At 37.0% G+C, this 21,098-nt stretch overlaps 3 protein-coding genes across 4 annotated transcripts; 2 read left to right on the top strand and 1 right to left on the bottom strand.

Annotated features, from left to right (window-relative positions):
• The first annotated feature begins 87 nt into the window (after nucleotides 1-87).
• Nucleotides 88-1,902, top strand: LOC129574851 (uncharacterized). The gene is made up of 3 exons (XM_055457379.1): nucleotides 88-1,218; nucleotides 1,301-1,406; nucleotides 1,491-1,902. Exons 1-3 carry the CDS (start codon nucleotides 1,155-1,157, stop codon nucleotides 1,744-1,746), a joined length of 426 nt encoding a protein of 141 aa, XP_055313354.1. The 5' UTR covers nucleotides 88-1,154; the 3' UTR covers nucleotides 1,747-1,902.
• A 994-nt stretch (nucleotides 1,903-2,896) lies between these two features.
• Nucleotides 2,897-3,609, top strand: LOC129577930 (osteocalcin 2-like). Its single transcript, XM_055465789.1, has 2 exons — nucleotides 2,897-3,215; nucleotides 3,399-3,609. Exons 1-2 carry the CDS (start codon nucleotides 3,079-3,081, stop codon nucleotides 3,607-3,609), a joined length of 348 nt encoding a protein of 115 aa, XP_055321764.1. The 5' UTR covers nucleotides 2,897-3,078.
• Nucleotides 3,610-3,906: 297 nt separating this feature from the next.
• LOC129574830 (alpha-tocopherol transfer protein-like) lies at nucleotides 3,907-20,914 on the bottom strand. 2 transcript variants are annotated; one of them, XM_055457344.1, is made up of 5 exons: nucleotides 20,646-20,914; nucleotides 6,347-6,491; nucleotides 5,827-6,242; nucleotides 5,434-5,647; nucleotides 3,907-5,334 (listed from the first exon to the last, which is right to left on the bottom strand). In XM_055457344.1, the coding sequence occupies exons 2-5, from the start codon at nucleotides 6,489-6,491 to the stop codon at nucleotides 5,183-5,185; spliced, it is 927 nt and encodes a 308-aa protein (XP_055313319.1). In that variant the 5' UTR covers nucleotides 20,646-20,914; the 3' UTR covers nucleotides 3,907-5,182. The 2 variants fall into 2 exon arrangements, with proteins under 2 accessions (XP_055313319.1, XP_055313327.1); XM_055457352.1 differs by lacking the exon at nucleotides 20,646-20,914 and adding an exon at nucleotides 7,361-7,601.
• Nucleotides 20,915-21,098: the final 184 nt, after the last annotated feature.

The following is a 21,098-nucleotide window of genomic DNA, read 5'->3' as shown; positions in this document are numbered from 1 at the left end:
AACTAGAACACTTTGTGCACTTTCAATGCAAAATTGAACTGTACGTAATTCTTGGAATTAAAACTCAAAAACCGTTTCACTTGCAACTGTTTCAATGGGTGCAATGAAGTACACTGGCAATTGGTGCGTCTATTTATTTGGCAGACGACAACAGCAAATTGTGGTTTTATCAACGTTTATTGCATCCATAAATCAGCGACGCACCACGCGCACACACACCAGATACCTAATCAGGCAGCGTTTCTCCAAGCGGAAAATGCAAACCAGGCCCTTTGACACATACACCAAAATGAAACCAGACCAAATGCATTTCGATTAAATTCCGTTTTAATTAAGGTCTTCGATTGTGCACCATTCATGTGACGCACCATCAGCACCACAGGTGGTTGCATACATCGTATTCATTCATGAAATTAGACCAAATCCATGTTGGCCAATTCGCAGAAGTCAATCATATGAAGGCCGATGAATCATCGTTCATCCATCGCACAATTTAATCTCCGTTTGTGGTTTTCAGTTCATTTGTACTGTTTTCAATCAGAGAGAGAGAGAGAGAGAGAGAGAAAGAGAGCGTGCATCAAATCGCGCGTGCATTGATTAGTTGGCCCTAGGTGGTATATTGAATATTCAAGCCATTACCTTTAAATTGAACCGACTATTAAGAGTTATTAATTTTGAATTGAAGAGACAAAGGCAAACATTGAATCCGGAGCTAATCGAAATACTATTACAATGTGAAGCGAGTTGAAATAATTCGATTCATTGGTATACGCCGTAGGGTAGGCAATATGCAACACGGATCGCTTTTGCTTTCACGCTCTCTTTGCTCGTAGATGACACCTGAAGCTGGTGTGAAGAACTGTGCTATCTCATGGGAGTTTAAATTGCATTGCCAGCAAAAAAACGAGGTATGCTACGATAATCACACCAGTCATGTCTCAAGTTGTCGCAATTGAGCTTATCATAAGCAATTTGCTGCATGAAAGCATAATTTTATTGTCACATCGTCGACAGTGATGATAGCGTAAGAATTGACGCACGCAATTCCATCCGATTTCTCATTGGAGTGGATCTGCTATATAAAGCTCGATGGCTGTTGAGTTGGGAATTAAAGTTGATTTCTATTTGCAAGTAAATCAAACCAACAAGTGAAAATGTCCAAAGCAGTGTTTGCCGTGGCTTTTGCCTTCGCCGTTACAGTGCTGCTCGTGAGCAAAGGTTTGACTTAATTCTTCGATTTTTTTTCATTTGAGTCGTGCAGTTCAGAAGTTCAGTTTGTTTGTCGATTTTCTTCTTGCAGATGCAATGTCAGCACCGCAATTCAGTTATTCAGGAGGCAATGGAACATCTTTCAGCAGCGGTGGTGTCAATAATCAAACCTCAAACATTCCTGGATCTGGCTATGGGTGAGTCTATTCGTCGCTTTGAATCGCAAACCATTTCGTTTTTACTTTTGAAACACAAATTTTTCTGTATGCAATTCCCAATAGCGGCGAATACTACAACAATCATTCAAATGAAACGGCACCCACTTCACCGTCCATGAGCGGTTCACAAGTGAGCGGAGCACAAAATTCAACATCAAACCTAACAAACAATTGCGACTGCAACAATGTACAGAACGTACAAGAAATGGCACCAACCGATGCGGGCGCTACAAACAGTCCATCAGAAGGTGCTGGCAATCCATCCGATGCAGCCAGTGCTGCATCGAGCGCTGCAAGTGGCTCAAGCTCACGAAAATAAAACATGCTGCACCATTTTTTTTTGTCAATATTTACTTCAAACGGCTCTTGACTACACGGAAAATGACATATGTAATCTTTAAAACTTTTCTTGCTCGAATAAAGTTCCACTTCTTCAAAAACTTAAAAAAGTTCTCCAAATGAAATAAACTTTGACTTTAATTGAAAAGGCAATCTCCGAAACTTATCCATCGGGTGAGTATTGCATCCAAAGTTTGCAGTATCAAAGACTCGTTAACCATTGAGATCGAGATTGGTTAGTATGTTTCATAGCTACATAGTTTCAAGTTGGCGTTACTTCAAGACGATAACGATGACGACATAGTCTCTTTATTTGTCGAAAAATCAGTACTTTACTGATCGTCAGCATGTGCGTCGAGACAGTGTAGCAAATGAAAAAAATAGAAACAAAGTCACGAAGATTACTACATTGTGCTGGATTGAAAAGACTTTAGCAAATATTCAATTTGTTGACGATTTCCATGCTTGAAAGAGAAATTTTCCCTCTCAAAATACGAAGTGCAGAGAGGAGAGAAAGAACGAACGGTAGAGCGTAACGCTCAAATAGCTACTTAATAAGTGTAAAATGGAAAAGAATGTATTGCAATCTCAGCAAGCTGATTTCATTTAAATGCATTTTTATTCTCATTTTCTCGTCTCTTGTCGGAATTTTTTAAAACTTTTTCAACGCTGTGTTTCGTTCCTTTGTTATGTACTAAGTAGTTGAAACAAAGGTCTTTTCTTCGAAATTTTGTTTAATATTCATCTTCAAGATTACTACGTTTTCAATAGACTATGTAAATTTGTTTCGAACGAAATGAGAATTTGAACTTCAGTTTGACGGAGCTCGAAATAGGAATTTGCATTGGAATTTGTATTTTATGCGATGATTTTATTCGAATTTTATAAAAATGTGTGTTTGCACGGAAATCACTTGAAGGTAAATCAGGTCATTCATACACACGATTAAGCATGGCTCATCCTTATCGTTGCCGATTTTCGACATGAACACATATGTAATTTTCCCGTAATTTTTTTTTGTCTCTATTTTGGTGATTTGGAGCACGCCATATGAACAATTTTTCGCAGTTCTTCGAAGGAAAAAAAAACGATATACTGTTTGGTGTTTGCTATATAAACACAAGTTCATTCGGGGAAAACTGCACAAAGTTGAAAAATAATTGCGGAAACATGTTTGGCGCACTTTTTCTGTTCAGTCTCATTGCAGCTGTTACTGTCCTGGTCACTAGGGGTTTGTTCCGTTGTGATTTGTATTTTCAAAACAGCAATTAATTTTAAATGTTTCGGGCTGTTTTTTCTTCTTTCAGACGCGATGTCAGTTCCACAAATTGGTGCACAGTTTGGTGAGATTCACAACAACGGTACTGGATCCAACGGTAATAATGGCCCAGTTGCAATCACACCGTACAGCAATGGTTCATCGTCATCAGTACCTGGAAGTGGTTATCCGTATGTATACAAATATTTCACCGTTATGTTGGGATATCCATTGATTTGCTGTTCATTTTCATTCTCGCTCAGTCAGACTTTTAGACTTGTTGACGAAAAATTTTTCACTAATTTAAACCTTCCTTTCTTAATCCAATATTACGGACGTCATTAATATATTTTCGTACTCTTTTGCTTTTATAGTGGTGGATATTATGCAAACCATTCGAATGAAAGTTCGCCGACATCACCATCAATGAGTGGCGATTCGTTCAATTTACAAAACTCTTCTATAGCTACAACGAATTGCGATTGTTCACAAGTGACGAATGCACAAGAAGTGGCTCCAACCAACGCCGCTGCAACGGAAAGTCCAAGCAATGGCGATACATCAAGCTCAAGTTCCAGAAAATAAAAGCATTTAAATTCATCAAATAAATTGAAAGCGCGATTTCATAAAGTATCTCTTCGGTTATCCATATTGAATTATGTTGCTTTGATTGTTTGTTAAGTTGATTTACATTATTAAAATTTCGAATATTTGGCTCATAATAAATTCTAGCAAAAAGTTTTTTTTTCCAAATTATGCAAATGAAATTGTTCCGACCTCATACAAATGATTCAGTTTAAAAAGCGAAAATTTGACTGAAATTCGCTGAAAATTTGGCAATGAATACGCAATACATATGCAAAATAAAACACATTTTCATCGTTGAGTTTCAAGAAAATTCAATTTATTCAATATTTCAGGAGGATTTTTTTTTTACAAGACAATAAAATGGTGTCGTTCGTATTCTCTCACTCATCAAGAGTTTCACAATTGGACGGACCGAAAATGAAAACTGATTCAATTCATTAGCACAAATGAAGCGTTCGTATTAGCGTACATTTGTGACTGTTTCTAATCGAAAAAGATACCAAATATCACAATAAAGCAGGTTACCATTGTCTGTTTTCATCAAACTTTATATATACACTTAAACCCAGGAGAAATAAAGACAAAAAATCTACACATCGATGCCACTTCGCCGAAGCCGTGAAGCCAAGTGCCATAATTTTGGTTTCTACAACATACGGTCCGTGCAAAATTGAGGTGATTTAGGTCTTTCATAGAGTGTGTGTTGTTGTGTGTGAGGTGGATGGTGCAGAATAAACAACAAAAAAACAAGCAAGAATTTAAAAGCGAAACAAAAAAACGAAAGGCGTTTGAAAATTTTGAGTATTTTTTTTGTAATTTTATATTTTTATATCGATTTGTTTTTCTTGTTGGTGGTGTTGGTGTGAAAGTGGTGCAAATTGTGCTAACAAATAATTAAATCACCGCTAATAAAAACTAAACAATTTAAGTCGAAACGAAAACAAAAAGAGAAATCCTAAAGAAGAACTAATATAGAAAAGAAGCTCAATATGTTTTCTATAAATACAGTTGAAATGTAGTCTCATTTTGATCGTGACTTATTTCGTGTGTATGTGTGTGAGTTTTTTTGGTGTGGTTTTATGGTGATTTGCTTTTTTTTCCCTAATCACTTGAAACGATAAATTACAATAGAACTAACAAAAGGTGAAAAGAAACAGGCAGATGTGATTTCTTGTTTTTTTTGTTAGGTTGTCTCTTTTTGGTGGTTAATTTCGTTACTATTCTCAAGATACGTGCATACGCAATTCTTGTTGTTAATTTTTTTTTGGAAATGGAAAGGAAAATATTAATTTGGTTTTGGTTTTGGTTTTTTTTGTCTCGTTAACAATCAAATACAGAACAGAAGATAATGTAGGAAAGAAAGAAGGACAGGGGACAGCATTTAGAAGAACTAAAACAATTTAGCCATAATAATAATAATAATGATAGAAGAAAATTAATTAAAAACCATGATCGCGAATGATTGAATTGCAATTGTGTGGATAAAATAAAAAGAAAAACGTTTCTAATCCATAAGAACAAGGTGTGAAGTGGCAGCTGTGCTGGTGGTGACGACGGCAATGGATCATTTTTAATCGATGGTCAATTTGCGGAAGGTTCCATCCATACCGAATAAATCGTCAGCAGTCTTCGGGGAGCCCGGTCGCAATGCTTCGTTGGCTTTTTTATCTTCTTGCTCCTTGAACCATGGGGTGTATTCACGGAGCTTTGTGCGCCATTGTTCTACATTGAATGAAATTGTGGGATTAGTGTTTTTATTCAAAGAAAAAAACGGCCAATGAAATGAATTGATTTCAGAGAGAAAAAAAAACTCAAACTCACCAGTCAATTCTTCCATAGTACCAGCTTCACCGCCGTATTCTTTTGGCAACATTTTTTGTGGAACAAACTTGTACAACGAATCCAAGTTGCTGTGGAAGTGGATACGTTGACGAATCTTTTCCTTCAAGAATGGACGAACAAAGTTGATGATGGTGTCAACGAGTGGTGATACATTCACGATGTGCACCTCCTTCAATTTCACTGGATAAGCTTCCTGTGGAAAATTAATCGAAACCAGTTTAGTGACGAATAATTTTAGTGGAAAATGTGCAAATTCAGAAAACAATTTCTTTAAAACGATTTTTGAATCGAAATCTTTGAAAATTTTCAATCATTCTATTAAAACGCGATTCATTTCCATTTAAAATGCAGAAGAAAAAAAATCCAACTTACTTGCACACAAATCAAGAACTTCTTCGCCATAGCTGGTGAGACTTTCGAGAAATGTCCTGGAGTAGCAACGGTAGCATCCAAAATGTACACATCACCGGCAACACCGACTTGTTCTTCCTTCAAACGAATATCACCAGCCATCAACACCAATTTCATGCAGTCATCAATGTTTGGAGTGGCAATATCTTTGGTAACACCTCGCAACACACACACACGGCGACCGTTTGGAGTAAGTCCGGGCAAAATGGGGCCTTGAACAGCTTTGAAAATTTCAGCCAATTCGGGACGATCGACATCACGATTGGCAAAGAACTCAGGGACAGCATTACGCATAGTGTAGTACATGTCCAACTTCTTCTTCACCTTTTCCAAGCTGAATTTGCAGCCACGCAAGAAGGTACGAAGACGAGCATCGTCTTTGGCAAAGACAAAAAAAAAACGATAAATCCGATTAGCCAAGCCACAAATAGAAGAAATTGAGATAAAATTTATCATTTGCACTTCAATCGTCAGCACTCACCCATATCTTTTGGCAAATGTGGTTGAAGTTTCAACCATTCACGAATGGCAGCAACATCTTTCTCGATGTCTTCTGGGTTTTCGGGTTCGCGAAGCTCTTGGCGGATGAACACACGCATATCAGGAGTTGGTTGAATGAGATTCATCTGCAAACGAAAAACAAATGTGGGTTTTGAGTATTTTTCTTCTTTTTTTGGCAACCTTAAACGACCAATCGTGTCAATTAACTTTTGTTTCAATACAATAGAAAATCAATAACAGTAGTTTTTTTTTACATAATCTTCAATACAAGTGAATCCGAGGTTAACGAGATTAAAAAATGTTGTTTTTCTTTCGGTTTACACAACTCTAGGTCACTGGATATTTTTTTTTTGTCTACGAAAAATTCAATTTAATTCATCGCATTTTTAATGTGCAAAAAGGTTTAAACATCAGGCGTTTTGATTGAATCAAACTCCAAATTGATCCAACTAAATATGGCATGTGTATGAATTTAATGCGAAAATGTGGTTACGTTATTTTCGCTTAACCCAATTTATGCAGAAAAAAAAAATCATCAGCCAATTGCTTCTTCGAGAACCATTCACATTTTAATGCCAAGCTGTTGTAAGATTTCGTAATTTCCGAACCAATCTTGCATCGTACGGGTCGTGCGCGCGCGTTCGTCATGCAACGAATCATTTAATTGCATTATTCATCGAAACAATCACATAAACTTGTATCTCTTTGGCTCTCAACATACGATATGCCTTCTCATTCGCACAAACACAAGAGGCTGTTGTTCGCGTACGTTTAGTTTTGGGCAGAAAAAAGCCTCAGAAAACCCGTTTTTCAGCTCGTTGAAATATTTTATTGTGAATAATCGTCGACATATAAATATTTATTCAGAAAAAAAAAATTTGGCACGAATGATTCAAAGAACTAAATCGGTTCAAAACTGTTGAAGAAATAAAATCACTTGAAATCATCAAAGCAGAAAAAAAACACTTGAAATTAGACTTTGAACGGAACTTACTTTGGTAACTTTGTGTTTAAAAAAAAAATAACTTCGAAAAAAATTTAATTATTTTCTCAAGAAAAACGGTTGGTTGCTTTCGTAAAGTTCGAAGAGTGGACGATGTGTCTTGGTTGAAATGGTGTATCGTACTGAATCCAGTTGATGCGATGATCAAAAGAATTAATATGGAATGGAACGAAAACAAAGCCCGTAAATATATTTGTTGAATGGTGTGAGATGCGGTTTATTCGCCCGTTTGCTACTACTTCCATTTCCCCATTCCAGTATTTTACACGGCCATTCTCCTACCACTCGCGATTACGAACAAACAAACGAGCGAGCGAGTGAACGAGTAAGTCAAGATCGTATGTTCGAAGCAGCCGTTAAAGCGATCGAACCACACGCACACCACTTTTCTTTCACTTTCGATTCAGTAGTGAATGCGATCGAAGTGACGTGGGTTTTTTTTGCTAGTAGTTGTGTTATGTCTTCAGTATGTTTTGGGTTTCTGGGTCGCTGTTGTAACATAGATTTTTGTACTTGTTGCTCTTGTCAATGCTGCCCATCGACAAGATATGCTTGCTATATGATTTATCAACATTGAATCTGTTTCGCTACGTCTCTTTTTTTCCCGTTCCACTCAACCAAGTGTTCGCGATCCATTCGTCGTCGTGTGCTTGTGTGTTGTTTGATTGAAACACGTCAAACAAGTTGCTGTGCATATCAGTTTCAGTCGCACACATCGTTGACGTGAACACAAAAAAAATATACACAATAAACATAAACAATTGTAGCTTTGCAAAGACAAAAATAAAACCGAAAAAAACCTACGTTTTTGTTTCTTCAAACCAGAGACTTTTTTCCGTACGTTGAGTAATCATAATTATGTTCGCATTACAATTGTTCGCTTGTTCAATTTGTATACAAAATAGTGTAGAATGCATTTATGGTTGAATAAAAAAGTGGCACATCCACTTGCAATTTCATGGTCTTGACATGCAGCAATAGAGTCGAGTTCACGTGTACGTCAAAACAAAGAAACAATAACCAATCTGGTTTCGACCGAAAATATTCACCGAAATGAATCGGTTTTTTTTTTCGCGCTGTGAGGACACAACGATAACGATGTCAGCGGAGAATAAACATACGCGAAAACGACCGATTTAGATCTGAATCGAATTATAAAGTATTTTGCATCAGATATAAATAAAATTGGATCCGTTGAACGCGCAATAATAATGTTAAAATGAGTTTATAACTTTTTGGTTATTTATCAAAAATTCACAGATTTAGGAAGTATCAAATGCACACAGCAATCCAGCCAATTGACAATAGAAAAGGTCGTTAGCGACATTTGCATGAAGACTGTGAGTTGAGTCAATATTTGTCAATGTTAAGCGGAATGTAAAATAAATCGGTTAGTTGTGAACATACAGACACAGACACATGACAACCTTAATAGATATTCAATTTCGGTCATTCGCTCTCGTGTATCCAACTTTGATTGAGCGGCCATGGAACGACGCAAAATCGTGTTATTTGCTATCGCGTGGCCCGTCTAACACACGGGTATAAATATCGAGAACAAACTAAATTGTTCGCTATATATTTCTATTGACTTGCCCATCCGAATCCAAAGTTCAATCTGAATAATTTTGATCTGTATCATGAATGTGTCTTTTGGATAAATTCAAAGTCATCATTTTGATTTAAATCATAAATTCAGTCAAGTCTGTCTCCTGCTCGGACGAATGAATGAAAAAAAACAACTCTCATTTTGATAACATCTTTTGTCATACAAAAGCATTTCTTGTGCTTATTAAAGCGACATTTTTCGAGCGGAAATCATCATCATTACGAAGTTTTTGGACGAATCAAAGCCCAGCCGAAACAAAAAGTCTCTAGTGGCAAAAGGTGTGAGTCAGACTTTTTAATGAAATAATATTCTGTTTTATGAAAATAACGAACGATGTTATTTTAAACACAGCCCACTTGATGCCATCACTTCAAAAGTTTTTAGTCAACAAGAAATGAAAAATGTAAAAGTTTCACGAATGAAATCCATGACGTGTGTTTCTGTTTTTTTTTTTGCTACGAAACACTTGTTACAAAGTGGCGATATAGCGAAATCATCAAGTTGTAATTACAACAACAGCAACAACAAGAAGAGCGGAATAATGTTCAATTGAAGAAAAAAAATGGAAAATTGAACGGCGAAGGTTGAATTCATCGCCAAGATTTCCTCAATATATGCTTTTCTAGACTAGTGAACACGGCAGGCAAAAGTGAAACCCATCACTTTTCACAATGTGCAATATTTTATTGCGATTTGACGGCGTTCTTTCTCTCTCGCTCGCTCTCTCTTGCCACAGCCTACGAATCGATCAACACGAACGTTTGTTAGACGAGCAAATAATGGCTCAACAACAATTTGTAAAGCCAACCGTACGGGTAAACGCGAATGATTGTTGCTAAACAGTATTTGTTGTGTGTATGAATTTATCGAGCAAATAGAATTTGAACGAACGACGCTGACAACGACAACAGTGGCAGCGATGTTCAATTGTTGCACTGGTGCATATCGCCCCAAAAGCCACGTAATCGAGTGTTACGCGAAACATCGTCGTTATGTCTCAATTTATGTTCCTCTAAACCGTATTTTACCGAAGGTATTTCAGTATTGTCTAAACCATGTCCCAATGGTGGAACCGGTGGAACAAAAAAAAAACTCGAGAAGAAATTACGAAAAATGCGTAGAAATTTCAATGCCGTGCCCCATTGATTACAAAAATGAATGCGACGATGCATGTATGCGTGTACTGTCTGTGTCTTGGATAAATGAAAATAATGTTGTTTGGCATTCGAACCGAAAAAAAAGCGACGAACATTTTTGCAGACGTCGAATAATAGCGAGTGCTTAGTGGTTTTTATTTTATGATGATTAAAACATATGATGATTACCACAACATCCGAACGCATGAAATTTCGTCGGTACGTTCACCCAAACGGTCGTAAATAAATACCGCCAGTCGTTAAGCTGCAATACCGTTTTCGGACGGTGTTTCAAAATGCGTCGATTTAACCGAAAATGAAAACAAAGTGTATGTGTGTGCACTATTTGCCGGTGTGTGCGTTTCTAAACTGGCTGTCATGTGTCGGTGATATAAAAATCATAAAAATTTATGCATTCACGGTGTAGTGAATCATAAATACTATTTATTGCATAAAATCCGACTTGCTATTCTATGGCACACCAATAGTCCCAAGCGCACAATTCTAAGCCGTCGAAATAATTGCAAATTAAGCGTCTGGGAGCAATAAAAACGATGTCTAAACGATAATTCATTCATGGGCTCACCGAAAATGAGTCATAGCGAATCGACTGCAGTTCACATACACACCAAGTAAACAGAGCTAATAACCCGCTAATTTGCAGACAACGTATTGTGCAACTCAATCAATTAATGATTATTATTATGAGTTTTGATTATAAACGAAAAACTTTCATTCACTTGAAAAACAATTAGAAAGTTTCACACTTTTCTAACAACAAAAAAACAGCTACGACCAACAACCGACTATTGCAATCATTAAATTGATTATTACTGTTGTTGTTGGAATTCCTCATCCGCTCATTCGGTTTCGGAACTGTGAAAAGTTTCAAATTAGATTATTTGAAAAGCTTGTGTTAATTTTCACATAGCAAATAGACCACAAACATGGCTCAATATAGGTTGATAAACCGATACAAAGTTTTTTTCGACGATGTCGGTTAGAAAGTTAGAACATTTTGACTAAAAACTGGCCCTGGTGGTTCAAATAAATTTCAATTTATCGAGTTCACTCACTTCGGCTTGCGGATTTGCTTACTATTCGATGGTGTTATCCTGGCGGATGTTTACTCTCTTTTTTTTCAGTTTCGATGTGTGTAAGCCGATCAACACATTGTCTGCACTTTTTTGCTTATCCACAACGTGGTTTCAGTAGCGGCTGACGCACATTCAGGCTGTGATGCAAACAAAACACAATTATTTCCATGTTTCACCACGCAAACCAAAGGCAATGTCCATGCAAGCAAAATACTACATCAAGAAGATTTCGAAAAATAAATGGAATTCTGGTTTTGAGAATGGGAATCGGCTTATGGTCACCCAGCCATTGTTTCATGCTTATTTTTAGTGTTTTGCATTGGTTTTGTGTGGAACAGCAAGAAAATGGCTTAAAATGGTATGAGGTTTTCATTTGTTTGGTCACAATAATCCCGCCCGGTAAAATACCTTTACCAGAATGGCTCATTTGAAGGAGTGTTAAGGACCTTAACTTAAGGTATATGGATTTTTTTTACATTCAACCCCAAACGAAAATCGTTGATTTGAAAATTGCGACCGTGTTTTGCACACGGGCACATTCACGGAAAACAGCATCAACCATGCTAATTCAGTGACTATGGTTGAACGCATAAGCAAGTGTAATAGGGTCAAATTTTCAATTAAAATTGTTTCCATCGGATTACAATGGTCTCAACACAGACACATATACTTTCTCAACGTAAACTCACACTCGTACACACACACACACACACACACCCACACACACTGCTAATCCCTTATATCCAGAGTTCATTCTTCCCATTAGTAAATGCCAACCTTCTGGTGTTTTTCTAAATTTTTTTTTCTTGCTCCGTTGCTAATTCAAAAAGTTTGCGATGTGCCCGGGCAATTACTGGCTGTGTGTTATTTTGCCGTGAGTGATGCTGCTTCTGCTGCTGCCAATCCTGAGCCTGGTTTGTTGCTCAAATAGAGAGAAAAACCCGCCGTCGTAGTTGAGTTACACAAATTCAACTTTCGGTTGAAACCACTTTAAAAGTTTTTTTGTTTCGCTCCCTCGCTCGCTCATTCTCTAGCTGCATGTTAGAATGTGCTTCGAAACAAAATTAATTGAAGTCTCATTTGATTTAATTAGGCGCTTCGCTAGCACAAAATGCACACGTGTTGCTATCAAAACGGGGAAGAAATTGTTGGTGCACGGTGGTTTGGTTTGCCGCGCGAAGAAAGAAACTTGTGCTAGATTGGTTAAACATAGCTAATCTAGCAAGTGCCATATAAAGCAAAAGTATTTGGCACGAAGATTCTACAATTGCAATGACACTTTCTGTGTCTCTTGTGTGATAGTGAAACTGAACAACATACTTTGTTGTGCATGTGCGTGAATAGCTCCATTTGGCACACATTTGAAAACTGTCAAATGTGACGGAATTCCCAAGAATTTGGCAGCAAAAATGTATGACGCCGATGGAATGAATGAGTTTTTTTTCGCAAAGTTTTCGTTTGGATGCAATTGTACTCAATTCCCTCCCACTTTTCAACTTAATTTCCTTGTCAGGCAAATTCAAAAACTTGGCCTCAACCAGCGTGGCGTCATACCTGACGTTACAATTCAGATTGATTGCTTATTAAATTCCGCATGCGAAATTCTTCTAATAAAATACCCCAAATGAATGACATATATCAGTTTGGAACGAAAACTAACAATTTGCAACTAATATATACGGAAATCGTCGGTTTTATTCACACATACTAATTTTTGGCGTTCAATTCAACAGATTTTCTTTTCATCTTAGCGTACGAAAGAGTCAAATGACAATTTGATTTTGATGGTCTCTCTATTTAAATTCCATATTCGCTAATGGCATAGGCCGAACGAAATAACATGGCTCCAAATGTGTAATGAGCAGATGTCGAACAGAGCGTCAATTTCATCTGAACGGTGATCGCATGTAAACAATGTTTATTTTGAGGTAACAAGCGATTTAAGTAATTGCGATAATTACACATTTCATACACTAACTGGTAGATGTACAGCGTATACACATGTAATTTAACCCCCATGAGCCACAGTCTCTTGCTTTGTTACACAGAAAAACATTTAATCAATTTCATAATGTTCAATCTCTCTCTGTCTCGGCTGCGGGAAAAAACAACAACCATACATTCCATTCGAAATGTCTATAATTCGAGAAATTTTCGTATAACCATAAAATCCAAATGTATACACCGATGGCTATGAATATTTTATACGGAATCCGAAAGTCATATTGAAAGTAGAATTTATTATAGTCCGAAAAACCCGCATACTATTCATTACAAGTAAATGTATGAAATATATATATGCATTATGAACGTGGTTTTTGGCTTTGCACAGAACTTTGCGATTAATTATGAAAATGGCAAACCATTCAGGCAAAGCGTATCCTCAATTCTATTCAAACGAGATATTTGCCCCGGAACGGAATAATTGTCCATTTCGATGAAGAAGAACATCAATATTTGAAATGGATGAGTTAGCACATTTGCTACGCAAATCATAATTTATAATTGAAAATATATAGTTTTCTTCTTTCATCGTATGCCATTGCATTGAACCAAAAGTTAGCAGAAGGTAAACGATTTCCATTGCGATGGAAAATCAATGGGTATCTACCACACAAAATTTTATCTTGTCTTATTGGCAATATGCGAATTTTAATTGAACTGAAAAGCAACAATGAATATTTCGGAATGATTTCCATTGGCAGGAGGAAGGTTTGAGCAGCTTGTGTGCTATTGTGTGTATAGTTTTGCAATCGACGAAGTGAATAGTGCTTAGCATTTTGAGTTGTGCCTCATATATACGGAAGCGATAAATTTCAATCGAATTTCGGGTTAGTTCAAGGAACATTGATTGAATAGAAATAAATTGAACTGAATTTGTTACTTTACTTCGAATTTCGTGAAATGACCAAATATGAGACCATAACGAACCACCGTCATCGTTGTTGTCGTTGCCGTATTTACCATTATTTACATTGGGGCGATAGAGAGCTTTTTGTGGATACCAAAATTGGATTCGGTTTGTAATCGATGCCGACGAAATCAAATTCATTAAGCCATCAAAGCCTGTATAGTATATACATATATGTCAAGATATATTCACCTCCAACGAAGAGAAAATGATGTTATAAACGCTGAAATTGTGTTCGATATGCTCATTAAATAGCATTGAATCAAATGAAGACAAAGCTGAGACGCAACGCATATAGTAAATCAGCTGTACGTGAGCGTGTGTGAGCCACATTCGGGAGAAGATGAAGGAAATGGTGAACACAACGAAAATAATAATGGCAACAATAATGACAAGGACAACCAACAAACGAAGCGCAGCCAAGGCATCCGACAACTGACAATGAATTCCAATAAATTATGTGTTGTGAAAGTGTGGTTGCATGTGCGTCGACAATACCATGCCACAAGAAAACAACGGCGTAACTTTATTTGACGTATCAGTTTCATTGATTTTTGCCGACTTCTAGAGACGGATACGGAGAGAGAGAGGAAGAGAAACAGAGAGCCGAATGGAATACGCGTTCTCCGAGGGCGACGATGAAAAGAGCGCAAATATTTTCTGCCAAATATGCGGTCGGATGCTGGAAATCAGCAGCAATCAATCAATTTACTCGTTAATGGGAAGACGAAGCACTCAATGTGTTACCGTCTGCTAGGGGACGTGTGCATCATTATGATATCATTCGTGCGTTCGACTCACAGTACCATGCCGATACTGCTATTGCTGCTGTTGCTGCCATGGAGCACTCGGAAATAAGTTCAATGTAATTAAATTTACGAAAATTCCAATTACAATGCAGCGTATAATCATATAAATACATAGAGTCGGATATCATCCATGCGAACAATAGAATCTTGAGCTATGTTAACGACGTATAAGTGGAATGTTTTTCGCTCCCGTCTTCTCCTTCTTCTTTTTCTTGAACATCTTTGCTCAACGCGGAAAATGAGTCGCACGGAATTGCGCGTAAAAAATGCGTTCACACACATAAATAGGAGCGCGCTAAGGGAGAAATGGCACTTAAACGATGCATGTGTGCCTTCGATACTCACTTTAAACGCAACGTTTAAACTTCACTTTTCATTTGTTTTTTTTTTCACGATAAGCATTTTTCACATCATGATTTCAACGATTTTATACTCAGTTTCAACGTTGACGCAGCTCAAAACACTTATGCCAAATTGGATTTTGCTGTCGAAAATTACGTTTGATGACTAAATCAACGGCAATTTATATGATATCATATTTTTGGAAACACATATCCAACAGCAGAGGCTGCCAAATTGGTTGCTTTTATCACATTAAATCCGATGGATTTTTGGAAATTGGTTCGTTCTTTCATGATAAACAAATCATCTCATGCGGAAATATGAATGCTTTGAATACCACCCCATATCATGGCCGTATTCAATTGGTGCTATTCATGTTCGGATGGTGCTATTCACAACAAACGAATGCATGTATCATTTTCGCACATTTGTGCGCTTGTTTTCGGCCAATTAACATTTATTTCTTCGGCAAATATGTATTCGTGTGGACAATTCGTTCAATTGCACGCCGCCGCACTTATCTTTTAAACTGATGTTGACGCTGTTAAATGGTCAAGCAATTTGATTATTTATGCATGCCATTTGAATATGGCATATATCCGAATGGGGCATTCATTAGATAAAAACGAATTTAGTTGAATGCAATTACAAATGACGTTGTATTTGGTTTTTGGTCTGAATTTCGGCAGGATTTTTGAATAGATACTCTAGCTCCCAATGCACAATGTAATCGAATGGAAATGTTCGATTGTGTAAGCGGTAGCTGTCGGCGTAAATATTTCAATATTGACCGTGCTGCGCTTTGATTAGCAGCATTTTTGGATTATAAATCAAAGTCAGGTCGGCCCAATGTGCGATTGATAAGCGATGATGCAATGCCACTCGTTGCGAAAAAGCGCAACCACAGCACAGCTTTTCGCTGAACATTTTTCCGATGGCAAGAAAGAATTTAATTAAAATTTCGATATTTGGAAAATATGCGGGCATGTGCTATTGATATGATTTCGCCTCCAGCTCGACGTATCAGCGCGCGCATAAAGGTATTTTTGTGTGAAAAATTCCCGAAAAGTAATGACCCCATTTAAATCATTTGAAAAATGCAACCAACGTTCGTTGCAACGAATCTATGGTTTTCTTTTTGCTTGAAACCAAACGGGCAAAGATAAATAAAAATTCGCTGTATTTGTAGTCAATTTCAGAAAAACAACACCGAAAAAGCAAAAAACGGAAGTTTGTGTGTCATCAACACAACTTTGGTGCAAATTCAATGCGAATGTGTGCTTCGAATGTACACAGCATCTAAAATTATAGCTGGTGAACGTCGATATTAACGAGTTGGATAGCATTTGGTTCCAGTGCACCATTATGTAATTGTTCGAGAGAAAAAAAAACCACTGAAGGTTTTTGTGCATTGAAAAACCCGAAAATGGCTGGAACTGGTCAAACTTAAATTACAGTACAAGCTGATACGGTTACACGGTTCGTCGCAGTCAAACTGTCCACTCTCTGACATCAGAGCACAGAGTGCACTTGCATCCGGACAGACGTAGGTCGATATTATGAGCACGATGTGTTTTAAAAACCACAAAATGCTATTTGGAGTGCAGCAACTTTGTTTCATGAACTAAATTGCAGCGGGTGTGTATGTGTGTGTGTGTGCATGTGTGTGTCTGTTTTGTGGTTTTTCTTGGGCAGACGATAACATTTAGCCTAATTAGTCGGGTTTTTCGCATTTGCTATGGATACCGTATCGATTTTTCCGTCGTTTTGTCGGATTGCGAACTGAATTTTTCGTCTAGAAAAATCCTAACGAATTTCGACACAAAAATGTTGAGAGATGTTCCATACATTGACCTCATGGGTTTGATAACTAGGTTTTCGATACCATTTTGGTCGAGAGAGTTGAAATTTTCCATTTGAAACCAATTTGGTGAAAATGGTTGCAATCAATGCATGTAACTTCATCAACTTGAGCCATGATTGAGCCCGACTCATAATTTTGTTAACATTAATGTTTCACTGGGAAATATTTTTGGATTCCGGAAAAGTCGATAGAAAACCATTTTGTTTACATGGATATAGTCTCTCTCAGCAGCGCAATTCATTTCACCACGGCCAACAAGTGAAACTTTTTGATTGGATTGAATCGGTTGGGTCAAGTTTTTTTTCTCTATTTCTGTCGCACATCAGTAAATAATAATTAAAAACTATAACTTTTGCATCAGAAAAATATGAATTTAGTTTTCATGAATATAACATGCCACACATTTCCAGGAAAAAAACCCATACTGTATTTGCATTTAATTAAATTTTCAACTGCAGAACGACCTGAATTTACGCTTTTCATCTCTGTTACATCATCCGACCCAGATTTGAAGCATCATATTGCAATTTGTGGAACATCCGCTTCCACTGAATGCTGTTTTACCATCAAATAGATGAGTGAATGTCATCGTATAATATCGTTATCTGTGGAGACTGGAGATAGAGTGAGCGACATTGTGTGCGTGTATACGTTCTTCGTTTGACTAAAGGAACATGCTTTTAATCATAATCTCATTTGTAATGATTTTGTAAAATTAGTTTCTGCTTTTAATAAACATCACCTAACTTGTGCAAGCGGAAATTGTGTTGAAGCTGCACATCAATATTGTTTGACTCGTGTTTCTCTTGCTCGTTGAGCATAACTCAAACAATAATTTGTCCATATCCGTTCAGAGTGATTTGTTGGAAAATTCCATGCAACACATACACATCAATTTTTGTCGTCAACGTTTTGCTGCTATGCTGAGGTTTTTTAATTGCATGGAACGAAAGAGAAAGATTCTTTTCGCCGAACTATGAGCAAATTTTCAATGTAAAACTGTTACAAAGTTGCGCCATTGCAAAAATAATCAACACCGATCTAATGAATTATGTTAACGAATTATCAGCCGAAGCGTAACAGAAAACCACTCGGAGAACGGCAGAAAATTTTCCAATACGAATAACTGACAACCACTTCTTCGTGCAAGTGTGTTCCACAAAATCGAAATTAATTAAAAAACTGTATAGCATTTATGACATTTTGCATTTCAGCATCAAAAACATCTACAACACTTTACTTTCCGAAAAATTCAGTTCCGACTTTTATACTTTGGTAATTCCATAATCGGAATGTCGAGCAAGTTTTTAGAATACGTGCGGTGTTGTGGTTAGATCATGAGGCTTTTTTTCCATTGCTCTCTCGAGATTTTTGAAATGCTTTGATGCTAAATTTACGCGCTGTCTCATAAAATGCATGTGCAATCGCGAAAGGGAATTCCGAACAACGCACACACAACAGACGAGACGGGGAAAAAAAACTGTTGTAGCACTTTTAACTCTGTTCAATGTTCATCCATAAAATATCCCCTTTGTGGTTCCGAAACCATTAAATGTGGATATGGCAACGATGAAGCGAACAAAAACCCGATAAAACTTTATCCACACACAAAAAACACGCAGAGAGAAAGAGACGTGGAAAAAAATGTCCGAGACTTTTGTAATCGTATATATATATAAAACGGGTTTAACTGCCTCAACGGCAACATCATCGGTTCATGTGCGTTCATTCCGAAGCTTATTTGTTTCGAGCCATATATTGAGCATTGCATATTGAGAACTGGCAAATACGCGAAATATCAAAATAGAGACAACGCTGGAAATTTATCCGAAACAATGAACAAGAGAGCAACAAAAATAAAAACATTCGTTGCTTTCGGCGACTTTATCGGTGGCATAGCAGATTGGTTGAACTCCACAAAAAGGTTGTAGCCCGCAATATCGAATGTGAATTAGCTTGGCTTGGCTTGGCTGGACCATAAATCAATTCCAGTGCGTTTGCCCATCATTAATTTGGAATTAAATATTCAAACGACAAATGATTTATTTTCAATGGGCAGCCACATCATGCGGCATCAGGCGATGCGAGTTGCGAATTTAATTTTGGAATGGAATAAATCATGTATGGATTGTCGCATGAATTAATTCACTGGTGTAACGGGTGAAAGGATACATTCAGTTCACAGGTATCGTTTGATGCTTAATCAATCAAATAATTGAAATGGTTATTGAAATTGATCACATTTTTAACCGAACCCCATCCATTCCTTCTCACTTTGTCTCTGTGTAATTCAAACTGAAGGGAACATTGTCACACAATGAAATTGACTCGCTGTCGAAAATGCGACAACGGTTAAGGTCATGCGTGTTTGATCGAGTGTTGAATCGAACTAGAAATCGATTGAATAAATTATTAGTGGACCATTCATCTACTGTGAATTCGGTGATTTGCATATGATTTTCACGTGCCATCGCGACACATTGTTATCAGATAGACACACACTGAGAAGAGTTCAATGACGTGTAGTGGTTTTTGAATTACATTGTATGTTGCACGATACAAAAACCATGTACATTCAAATCACAGTTTCGTCATGCAATCGTTGCTTAAACACTTTTTGATTAGAAGAATTTCGATAATTTTGAGATCACGGTTAAATTCGAACGGTCAATCAACTGAAAACGGAAATCTTTTTGATATAAAAAACCTTTTTCACTTTTTTCTACTTAATAGCTTCTTTCTTCTTTACTTTGGTTTCGTTTGGTTGAAGATGGCCACAGATATCTTGGCAACAGTCTAAGCAATGAATGATAGTAACAATATGGAATTGCCATGTCGTTATATCGTAACGTTGAATCGGTCGAATGCTATCTCGTATTTCCATAACTAGTTTTTGACGATCCCATCAATAAACTAAGCACCAATATGTGTGAGATGCTTTTATCACGCGTTGTTTTCATATGATTTCAAACCGAGAATGTGCTAACAACAAGCACACACAAGATTTGTCTAGTAATTATGGTTATTACTCAATTGTATTTGTAATTTTTTGACTAAAAAATTGTTTGATGAAGCAATAAATTGCGCCTTTTTTCTATGATTTTTAAATAGCGAAAACAACCTTAACACGTCCTCAAGACACTGAAATGACTATGAAGATGTTATGTTAGACTCGTAATGTGGTGCAAAATACGTAAACAACAGGTGAAATTGCGTCAAAGTCTTGTTTTTTGTTTTTCGAAATGCGACAAAAATTCCATTTTTATGGAGTGTGTGAGTTGAAAGGCACGAATAAATTTATGTGAATATGATACAATTATGTCGGACACTTGTTGTTTGTCCAAAAATATCTCGACGTAACGTCAAAGATGATGATGATGACAAAAGGATGAATTTGATTATGATTTCATTCCATTCCATTTCGTTGAATTGACACTTCCAGTGGAAGTGTCTGGATGTTTTCTAGTCGAAAAATAAAATCTGTTTCAATTCGGTTGAACTCTCTCACCTTTGATTAGTTTTGTTTTGGTAAACTCAGAAATGAAATAAATTGACAGAATTTGGTAACGTTGCACTAAAGTCGGTCGCGTCTTAACAATCGTCCAATGTGTGGTTGCAGCAGATTCACACGCACAAAAATTGAGATCTTTGGTGGCAATAAAAACACAATTCACTCCGAATTCTAATTGATTTAAATCAACAACTAAACTGAAATTGTGAGCACAAAATAACGAAGCGACGAACTTGTTCTGAGCACCACCGAAAGACTGATGTCGGCTCAACAAAATCGCAAAACTATATATGTCTGGGCGCTCGCGTGATCAGATCATCTGGCCCCCAGTCAAAAATTGTTCGCGACGCTTGTGTGTATGTGTGTTTATTCTGGCTTGGCGCTGATCATTTGTGTATATGTCCAAAGTGAACGGTTCATTTCTTTGCTACATGCATCTCAGTTGTGAGT

This window comes from Sitodiplosis mosellana, unplaced genomic scaffold, assembly GCF_009176505.1.
Source record: "Sitodiplosis mosellana isolate CC-2019 unplaced genomic scaffold, AAFC_SMos_1.0 Smas_scaffold_1, whole genome shotgun sequence".
NCBI classification, from domain to species: domain Eukaryota; kingdom Metazoa; phylum Arthropoda; class Insecta; order Diptera; family Cecidomyiidae; genus Sitodiplosis; species Sitodiplosis mosellana.
This window is presented reverse-complemented; position numbering and strand designations above follow the sequence as displayed.

Coding starts and splice junctions, on each gene's coding strand:
- LOC129577930 (XM_055465789.1), top strand. CDS start 3,079: ATGTCAGTTCCACAAATTGGTGCACAGTTTGGTGAGATTCACAACAAC. Junction 3,216..3,398: donor GTACCTGGAAGTGGTTATCC/GTATGTATACAA, acceptor TTGCTTTTATAG/TGGTGGATATTATGCAAACC.
- LOC129574851 (XM_055457379.1), top strand. CDS start 1,155: ATGTCCAAAGCAGTGTTTGCCGTGGCTTTTGCCTTCGCCGTTACAGTG. Junction 1,219..1,300: donor AGTGCTGCTCGTGAGCAAAG/GTTTGACTTAAT, acceptor TTCTTCTTGCAG/ATGCAATGTCAGCACCGCAA. Junction 1,407..1,490: donor ATTCCTGGATCTGGCTATGG/GTGAGTCTATTC, acceptor AATTCCCAATAG/CGGCGAATACTACAACAATC.
- LOC129574830 (XM_055457344.1), bottom strand. CDS start 6,491: ATGAATCTCATTCAACCAACTCCTGATATGCGTGTGTTCATCCGCCAA. Junction 5,648..5,826: donor AGTTCTTGATTTGTGTGCAA/GTAAGTTGGATT, acceptor AATTTTCCACAG/GAAGCTTATCCAGTGAAATT. Junction 5,335..5,433: donor TACTATGGAAGAATTGACTG/GTGAGTTTGAGT, acceptor CATTCAATGTAG/AACAATGGCGCACAAAGCTC.